A 10,512-nucleotide genomic window follows, 5' to 3' on the forward strand; every position below is an offset into this window, starting at 1 on the left:
CCTTTTTTCCACCAAAGTGGAGGTGGGCAAGGTGCTTTCAAAAAAACTTTTGGGATAAACACATACTCTTTAACCATCACAAACTGTCTGTGAGCTTACTTCCTCTGATTCAAGATTTAAATTCATAGACATAAATATATGGCAGCATGTTACAAGATTTTGAATAAGAATGAACAATTAATTACAATTCAATTAACAAAATTAACCTCTGTTAATAAATGTAGTAAACACTGCTCTTCAACAATTATAATATTATTGATAATTATATATAAAACAAAATGTAATGAAAGCAAATAAGAATTACAATATTTCTGAATTTAAATAAACATTTATTTTACAATAATTACAACTGATTTATTTTTCTCTCTCAGGTTTTCTTCACAGAAACACTTGGACTCTTATGAGCATGAAAGGTATTTTTTGTTTGGTCTTTGCTGACGGTCTCTTTAACCTCAATTGGTTTTGTAACATTCTCCTCTGAGTTCAACTGTGATACATGACACAAACTGAATGTGGGTGTTGCGTTCACATTTTCTTGCTCTTCTGAGTAATGCACAGGGTCAAAGGATGTCTTTTCTTTTTCACTGGACTCTGTTTGCCGTAGTTGAACACTCGAGTCAAGCCTATTGCTTTCTTGGCAGCGTGACTCTTGGCTTGACATCGAGCCACAATGTGGAGTACATATTAGATGCTTCATGACCACGCAAGGTTTCTTTGGAGCTACAGAGGTTTTTGAGCGTGAGGTCTTGGATTTGTGCGCTCTTTTAGATGGTTTAAGCTTCCTCGGGTGTAAGTGGTCCCTTGAGGAATTGATGTGTGATCTATTGAGATCTGCTTGGCTGCTGTCAGAAATCATGGTTTTATTGGCGCAGGAAGCAATGAGCTCCAGGCCACGAGGGTCCGCCGTTGGGCTACTACATGAGGCATCACTCTCACAGTTCTTCTGCATCTTCGGGGTGTTATGCTTCTGAAAAACAAATACAATAAGCATTTTGCATTGCATTAGCTCTATTAACAGTTTATAAACTTTTCTTTTTATTTTTTTTTAATAAAAGAAGTTCCACCTTACATTATTTACACAGACATGTTAGTCAGTAGTGAATGTAGGCCAATGCAGAATGTCTAATTCTTGTTGGGAGCATCCTATAGGTTTTTAGAAAGCGGTATTCAATTTAGAAATAAATTATGGTCTGGTTCTGATTCGTCATGCACAAAGTCATATGTATAGTTGTAGTACTTAAGTAGAAATTTGTACCTCACACTAAAATTTCAAAAGTTTGAGGCAAGATTGATTTTTTTTTTTTAAAGAAATTAATACAAGGATGCATTACATAGAGTAAAAGTGACAGTAAAGAGATTTATAATGTTCCAAAATATTTCTATTTCAAATAAATGCTGTTTTTAACTGTTCTATTCCACAAATAACCCTGAAAGATGCACAAAAATATTAAGCACCACAACTGTTTTCAACGTTGATAATAATAAGAAATGTTTATTGAGCATATTAGATATAGCATATTGATTTCCAAAGGATCATGTGACACTGAAGACAGGAGTAATGGCTGCTGAAAATTCAGCTTTGCCATCAAAGGAATGTTACATTTTTAAATGTATTAAAATAAAAAACAGTTATTTTAAATTGTAAAAATATTTCACAATATTATGGGTTTTTTTTACTGTATTTTGTAACCCAAACTTTTCAACTGTAGTGCAAAAAAAAAAAAACTACAGCAGCTTCAAAATGATCATTTGAGGTATGACTGTGTTATACTATGTGTAAAATTTTTTGAATGTGTCACTTTTAGACAAAACTATTATTGTAGTACGGGCAGCACAGTGGCTCAGTGGGTTGCACTGTTGCCTCATATCAAGCGGGTTTTCCCAGTTTGAGTTCCGGCTGAGCCAGGAGGTCTTTCTGTGTGGAGTTTGCATGTTCTTCCTCTGTCTGAATGGGTTTCCTCTGAGTTTCCCCCCCAACTCAAAAACAGTAGGGTGGTTGGGACACTTTTTGCCATCATCCTGAATTCACCTTATAGGTTAATGGGAGACGCCAAATTGAGTGTGAGTGTGAGTCCCAAGCCATGTGATGGGGATGGTTGGGGAAAGACCTAGCGACCTACCTCGGAAAAATCATCGGCAAGAAAATTCATGAACAGTCTCTCGCGTATGGCAAGAGATAGAATCTGATACGACTGAAATTGTTAATGAATGAATGTAGTATCATTGATTTCAGATTTGCCCACCTCTTAAATGCCACGCACATTAAGGAAAAACTGCATATACCACTGATTCCGTAATTTTCCTTACCTGCAAGTTCTGGAAGTGCATAAGAGACCTGCAGTGAGTTTCCCGTGCAGAGGACTCAAAGTGGAAGAATTTATGACAGAGCTTACAGAGGAAACCAGCGACAGGCACCACAAAACTAGTGCCTGAGGGTCAGAAAGCAGTCAGAACTGTTAAGTTACTCAGAAACTGTTCTTTGACAATCTAGAGATGTGGTTGAAGCTGAGGACTCACCATATTGTGTGTCTGGATCATATGTCTCATTACCAGTCGTCTCTTCAAGAGCAATCTCCCTGTGAGCAGGATGCTATGAAAACAATTCAAGTAAAAACTCAAGAGTACCAAAAGAAACAAATTTAGAGGAGCACATGAAGTCATGCAACAAACCCTCTCAAACACTGCAACCTCTTCTTCATTTCTATCCTCCTCATAATCGTCTTCCCCTTCAAAGCAGCCAATAGCATCCACAGTTATGAGCTCCTCCATAACCTCTGGGCCGCCCTCGTTTCTTAACTGTAACAAATGAGAAAAGTCTTATTGATGTCATTCAAAGCATTTTACATTCAAATATCTACACAAATACACACACAAACCTCCTCAACCCTCTGTTTGTGCCCAGGAGACTTCATATGCTCAACAAACTTGCGAGGGGTCCTAAAGTGGCGCTCACACAGGGTACAGAAAGGTCTCGAAGACACTTTTGACATCTAACGAGGAGACAAGACAGCATTTTTATACAGTCTGTGGTTTAAACTCTACTCCTCAAGTATACGTGGATATTATTTGCAGTGATTATGGTAAGATTTGTTTTGTTAATGTTAAGGTCACCTTGTGTTTCTTTGTTCGTCTGTGCTCAATGAGGTCACCAGAAAAACGACACTGACAGGTAGGACACCAGCGCTGGTGACCCATCCTCCTCTCTCTGTTACAGAACAAAAATGAACGAACACAAAGATTACAATTCTATGAACTTGGCATGTTCTTTTTTTCTCTCGGCTCTCTCAGACTGTCATTGACTCGACAATAGTTCTGACGTTGCCACAGAGTAACAGTGTTCATTTACTCTTATGAGTAAGTCAACTTATTAAAAATACACCCTACACCTTTAAAGTATGGAGAGCATCACTTACCTGTTTGTTCCCTGCAGGGACTCCTGGGTTTGGGGTAACAGTGTGGCCAGACAGGTGTTACTCACATGCTGGATTTCCATCATACGTTGCTGATGATCTAAACTGATCATGTGAGTCTGGAAGCCCTGCAGAGGTCAAACCACTTCACTAAACACCATGCTCAACTGACTCTTCTCCTCGTTTACGTACAGTCAAGTCTTACTTGCTGGTCAGGACAGGTGATGTTGCAAATGTAGCAGGTGAATTTGCCTGTGTGTTTGCTTCTCTCTTTCTCGCCATCATGGCCTGCAGCTGCTGCCATCTCCTCAGGTGAAGTGCTGAAGGCTCGACACTCACTGCTACGCTGGATAGTCACCTTCAGAGATGTGCCAACACCCTGCACCTGAAAGACACAGCGCTTAAACGAGTATTCCAGGTTTAATACAATATAAGCTCTCGTTGATTAAGTGTCAGAAGTGTTCTCTTGAGGTGGAGTTCTTTTCAAGACAGATTAATTTCTTGTTATTATATAACTCCTATTGGTGGAGCTTCATGATTTACAGAGAGTTACATCATGTACCTTTCTGATATCCTGGATTACCAGGTTTACAAGGTCATGAGAGAAACTGAAAGACTACATACAGCTTTGCACAGACACAGTTGGTAAGTGACTATAACATTAGTCTTATGCTAACACATACACTACCATTCAAAAGTTTGCAGATAAAAAAAAAGTTTTAATCAGCAAGGATACATTAAATTGATATTAATTCTTTTGAACTTTCCAGTCATCAACATTTTTTTTAATCAGTTTTCATATTAAGCAGCAAATCTGTTTTCAAGACTGATAAGACATGTTTCTCTCGCACCAAATCAGCACATCAGAATTCATTTCTGAAGGATCCTGTGACACTGAAGACTGGAGTAATGATGCTGGACATTCAGCTTTGCCATCAAATGAATAATCACATTTTATAACATATTAAAATAGTTAATTAAAATTATATTAAATTCATTTGAACTTTAATTATATTTCACAATGTTACTGTTTACTATATTTTTGATCAAATAAATGCAACCTTGGTGAGCATAAGAGATGTCTTTCAAAAACATATATATTTTAAATGGTGGTGTATAATGTGTCTTGAGCTGCACAATTGGACATGCATTACTATACATGTGTCTTTTGTTTATACAAACTGATGTTCATCTGAAAGCATTAAGTGTAAAATTATTATTGTAAAAAAAAAAAAAAGAGTAAATTCAGTGCTTTTTGTATTCAGTTGCATTAATTGAGATGTACAAATGTTATTGGGAATGTCCAGAGGTAAAGATGGAAATATATTACTGATTCTGTGATACTGTACCTCTGCTGCTCTGTTCTGATCAACACTGTCTTCTTCAAGCTCTGCAGAACCGTTATCATCCTCTGCATCATTTAGAGGGGAAATAAAAGTATGTTCAACATTTAAACACTAAAGACTCAGTAGTATATATTATGTTAAAGTTGCAGATGAAGAGTTTGATAACAGTATAACTGAAAAGTAAACAAAGAGAGTGGCATTTTTTCAGTGGATTTGTGGTTTGCCTGAGGCTAAAGAGACAAATACAGCAAGCCGCACACACAGTAATACCTTCATGGTCTGAAACACTTGCAGAGTTTTGTGTCTGCTCTATCCTATCTCCTTTTCCAGACTCTTCCCCCAGTGCAACTGGTCTGTTCAAAATAGGCAGTGAAGTTTTGTGAGTATGTCACATGAAACACAAAAACAGCCTCATTCATTTTAGTCCATCTGCAGTGATATTACCTTGATTAACAGCATGACATCAAGATGCCAAACCAAACCACTTTTAACAATAACAGTAAAATCAAGATTACCTCTGACCTCTGTGCTTTTTCAAAGGGGGCTCTGCTTGTTCTGGGACAGCAGAATGAATTTGTCCAACTGTACCATTGGGTTTATTTAGGGCATGAGAAGGAACTTGTAAGAAGGAATTTGACAATTAATGCACAACTGGTTAATAGTCTACTGTAAGTAGAGGGGTCTCCTCAAGCATTAATGTGTACTCACCCACTTTTCCGATGTTTGAATCAGTGTTCATTTTTCTCGTCTGTCCATGACTTTTCCCAGCTATGTTTAGCACATTCTCCTTCTTTCTGTCTAGGCTCTGCACTGTAGGCTCCTTAAATAACAAAATAAATGTGAAACACGGTCAATGCTCCTTCATATCAGTCGACCCAAGTAAACAATCAAAACATAGAGAATGCTTTATAATTTAATACACATTAAAGGCCAGTTCACACCAAGAACATAATGTAAAAGCCATTTACGACAAAAGGTCATGAATATACAATTTAATAACAAAGATTTCATCTTCTTCAATGAAAACCCATCTGAAAATTTCACTAATGCCACCCGACAACAATTTCACTCAATTTTATATAAAATATAAGCCATGATGTGATAATAAAAATTTGATTTACAGTGATATAGATGGATACAAAAAGAGTGGCATGTATATTAAATATATAGTGGCTGGCATGTATATATAAAATGACAACAATACAGGTGTTTTTTGTTGTAAAATGATGCAAGGTAGGTGTAGCGTAAATAAATATATTAAATTCATTCCCATTTTGCCCTGTTTGTTTCCTGCGCCTGAATAGTGTCAGTGATGTATTTGCTCACAGATGTACATGCAGGACACATGACCTGAAAGCAATTATTTTATATAAAAAAAAAAAAAAAGTTGTTGGACCCATTTTCAATTCAGCAAATTCTGAACCTTGGTGTGAATAGTGATCGTTCACCCCTAAATCATTATTTACTTACCCTCATATTATTACAAAACTGTATGACTTTCTTTCTTTTGTGGAACATGTGTTTTTTTTTATTTATTATTTGTCCATACAATGAAAGTCAATGGTACCAAAACTATTTGGTTACCAACATTTTTCAAAATATCTTCTTTTGTGTTCACCAGGAAGAAATAAACGTCATACACATTTGGAAAGACATGAAGATGAGTAAATGATGACAGAATTTTCATTTTTGGGTGAACTAACCCTTTAAAGATGTTAATATGTCCCTATTCGTGTAAATCTATGTTAATGAGGAAAGACAGTTACTCTACTGATGTGTGATCCACATGGGTGGGGACAACGATCAGCCACAAAGTTCATGCAGAGGTCTCTTACTGGAACGCCTATAGGAGGAGGCCCAAGAATAGACTGCCTGACTCCTCCCTCTAGAAATGCTCTTGACACCAGCTCGGTGTGACTGAATGACATATCTATAATGATTCAGAAAAGGGGAAAGACACAGAATATGAGATATTATATGAAGTTATACACAGGGGTTTGTTAACTAACAAATGGATATCGTTATAAAACAGTCAAATCTAACACATATTCCCCTGGTTTCACAGACAAGGCTTAAATGCATGTTTGAGCTGTTTTAACTGAAAGCAACTTGTTTGTTTTATCTCAAGATGCACTAAAGTAATGCTTTTTCTAAGGCACATTTATAAAAGCTACTTAAATGCCCTAATTGATCTAAGGCTGGCTTAATCTAATCCTGGCTTAATCTAAACCCTGTTTGTGAAACCGGTCCATAGTATAACAGCAGCACACAGGATGAGGTGGATCTTTTACCTGGCATTGTGTGCATGAGCCCACACTGTTGCAGCATGGGATTATGGCATGGTCTGATTGAAGCAAGAAGGGGAGAAGCATTTGGTGCTGGTGGTCTGTTATGCAGGTATTTGGAGAAAGACAATCACATGACAAAGCAATTATTTGTATTTGATTATTTGTTTTACAGTTGATGCACATTCATTAAAAAGCACAAATCCAGGCAATCATTTAAAGCTTTCAAAGAGATGGCAGTTGCAAAAGGTAATCTGATAATAATTGTCTGCGGGTATCATGTAGTTAAATTTTCCACCAAATATGAGCCCTTACCGTCTTCCAGAATGCACATGCCTCTGTTGAGACTGCTGAGGAAAACGACAATCAGGGGAATAAGGGAGTGAAGCAACTGGTGCTCCTTGTCCGTGAGGATCTAACTGGGCTGTTCCAGACATCTTTTGCATGTGCCTCTGCTGCTGCTTAAATTTCTTAAGCTGCTGCTTCTGCTTGATTTTCAGCATTCTTAATGCTAAGATAAAATTCAATGATCCCAGGTGCCTATTTAAAACAGGGAATGCAAACCATTCAATTTGTATTTATCCAAAGCAACTTACTTATTAGGAACATCACTAGTAAACTACACGTAAATCATCCACAAGTCTAAAACAATAGTATTACCATATACTATTGTTTTAGACATGTGGATGAGGCATGGGTAGTTTGCTAGTGATGTTCCAAATAAGTTATATAACACACACACTATGAACAAACAAATGTTTTCAGCATAATATAATGATTTCTGAAGGATCATGTGACACTGAAGAGCAGAATAATGATGCTGAAAATTCAGGATAGATTACATTTTAAAATATATTCAAATAAAAACAGTTATTTAAGTTACTTCAGGATGGGAATTATTTTCATCCACTGGGTTTTGTAATGTTAGACATTCTGTTAATCTTGCAAATTCCAATGGTGTAAATAAATAAGCAGTAATACAGTTGAAGTGGTTAAGCGTGCCCAGAGCATATTTCTGACAGTCTTCTATGTTTTTTTTAACATAGATACTTCGTTAAATTAAAACACAAGTATATTCATTTTAAAATTTAAGGCTCAAAAGTGTTGCACTTGAAAATGAATGTAAGAGAGTGCACTGCACCTCCTGACACAGCAGAGACAGATCTGATACTAGCCCGTGAGCTCTATAATTGCAATGTACAGCACACATTTCACGCCTGATTTGTGATTAAAACAGCCAAACAGAAATGTTCGAAACAGCCCACCTTTTGATATGACAGCCTCAGTACATCAATGTTTATGGTAGATGACTCTTCCTCTGGTGCTGTGGTTTGGAAGTTGTAGACATTCAACGCCAGTGCGCCCTCACCCGGCTCGGAAGAAGAATTTAATTGTCAAGAAAATTGGTAGGCTATTTGTTTAAAAATTAAAAATGTGTGTTTGTATGGTTTGTATGTGTACACTGACAACCTGTGTGCAATAAAATACAATAAAATAAAGTTCTGTAATTGACCCTTTTCACGGACTGTGATGATGCGTTTTTACGGTCATCAGCATCAAGTTTTATATATTTTCATTTAAAACATTTTTTATGTACACTTATAACACTTAGTATTGTATTACCATCATCAAATAACAAAAAACAAGTTAACACTGTTATGCTGTTGCGAGGGTGTTTCTAATAAAGTGGCTGTGGGAGTGATGGTAAAGCATCTTTCTTTCTTCTGCCTTTATCAATCTCTCTCTGTATCTTTTTGAAAGTTGTGAAAACACTGTTGTTGAATTTTTCTTTTGCTTTTTGAGCAAATGGGACCACAAAAAATATATTTCACGTATTCTCTCATTCACCGCTGTAGAATTTTACCCAACTATGACGACTTCCGTTTCTGAGAAACCTGGAAATTGATGCAAGTTGACTTTACTGTAAAACCAAAACCGCTTTTGTAAAACACCTCTCAAGAGAACACATAGGCTATATGGCTTGAAAATGCTACTTTAAAATGCTCCATCACTGGTGCTGTTTTATATTTAGTGCCATTCAGGTTTGATTTGTTTTACAACAACAATTATCAGAAACATTTTATTTTAAATTATTATTAATGCAAGAAAACACAATTACAATAAGGCAATGTAAAATACCTATAGAACAGAGCACAACTCTGTAGAAATGAAACATGTACAGCAGGATTCTATGCCATTTAATTGTCTGTTTTTACTCCTTTCAATCAAAAACAATGTGGGATGCAATTAATATGGTTTTGGATCAAAAAGTCTCTCAAAGTAAACAACTTTAAACCTTCAGTTTACATGCAAATGTTTTTATTTATGACCACACACTGTTTGAACAGCAATTAACATCACATTCACGTAGGCTACATCTTCCATTATTATACCAAAAGTTATGTAATTGTTTTGAAAATGAAGAAATTCAATTTATTGTAATTTTAAGCCACTCAGACATGTCAAACCAAAAGGTTATACTAGTCAAAAAACAAATGTAGGCCTACTCTTGTTTCAATTTCAGAATCACAGAAAGTGCAATTATTGTGATCCATATTAAATCTATATCTAAGATGTTCTAAGGATGGGTAAATATCGTTAAAAGTTTTAAGGCTATACTTCCTAAGCTTTGGGAGGTAGATATTAATGTATAGTTCTTAATTTATTAATATAGCTATTTGAGTCACATTATTTCGACTAACTTGATTTGGAAATGTGTCTTGGGTTAATAAAGTTCTTATTCATTTGTTTGGAAAACTACTCATGACAAAATCCAGTCCATTTATTTTTAAAGATGGTAGATGAAGAGCTTCAGTTACATTGGGCACTGCATTTCTAACCGACAGAGCAAAGGCCTTTGGAATACAATTCAAAACCTTATGATATCCTCCTGAGACCCAGAAAAAAAAAGTTTTTTGAATTTAGTTTTTTTCCATGTCATCACACTGTTTAGAGCACAATAAACAAATGGTAAAAAAACACATATATAAAATAATATTTTATTCATACGTTATGCTATGTCCTCTGTAGTGGACGCCAGGACTAAGTTGTTTAAAAAATAAAATGACATGAAATTATATGTATAGGCAAAAACAATGGGATTTTTTTTTCAATCACCAATAAATTTTGGGGTTTCAGGATTTTTTCAACCAAAATTTGTATAAAGATTATTCTCAACTATGTTATGAAAGAAATAATGGAATGAATTGATACACAATTTTACTTTTTGCAATATGTGGGTAAAATGGCCATAAATTAATATTCCCATTCAATGCAATGTATCTATACACTGTATCTAATTTGCACATTAATGTGTTCTTGGAGCAACATTTAATGAAAAAAGAAGTGTAACAATTGGAGTAATTATTGGCAACATTTTAATAATATCATCTAATATTTCATAGGAATATTGATGTATAATTTATCTCCATATTCACTTGTTGTGTCTCCCAGAATGCCTGATAAACATGG

General features: G+C 35.7%; 1 protein-coding gene across 2 annotated transcripts in view; it reads right to left on the reverse strand.

Moving 5' to 3' along the window:
* c5 (complement component 5) overlaps positions 1–7,576 on the reverse strand; it is a 124,905-nt gene extending 117,329 nt beyond the window's left edge. The window contains exons 1-4 of one of the 2 annotated variants that reach the window (XM_056236308.1): positions 7,357–7,576; positions 7,048–7,100; positions 6,523–6,686; positions 5,536–5,576 (exon numbers count right to left, since the gene is read on the reverse strand). In XM_056236308.1, coding sequence (XP_056092283.1) covers positions 5,536–5,576; positions 6,523–6,686; positions 7,048–7,100; positions 7,357–7,544 — 446 coding nt within the window. In that variant the 5' untranslated portion in view covers positions 7,545–7,576. Of the gene's footprint in view, positions 1–5,535; positions 5,577–6,522; positions 6,687–7,047; positions 7,143–7,356 lie in introns of both variants that reach the window. The other variant, XM_056236300.1, reaches the window with a different exon arrangement.
* Between the last annotated feature and the right edge of the window lie 2,936 nt (positions 7,577–10,512).

This window comes from Rhinichthys klamathensis, unplaced genomic scaffold (genome assembly GCF_029890125.1).
Source record: "Rhinichthys klamathensis goyatoka isolate OS25496 unplaced genomic scaffold, OSU_Roscu_1.1 h1tg000019l_1, whole genome shotgun sequence".
In the NCBI taxonomy this organism is placed as follows: Eukaryota; Metazoa; Chordata; class Actinopteri; order Cypriniformes; family Leuciscidae; genus Rhinichthys; species Rhinichthys klamathensis.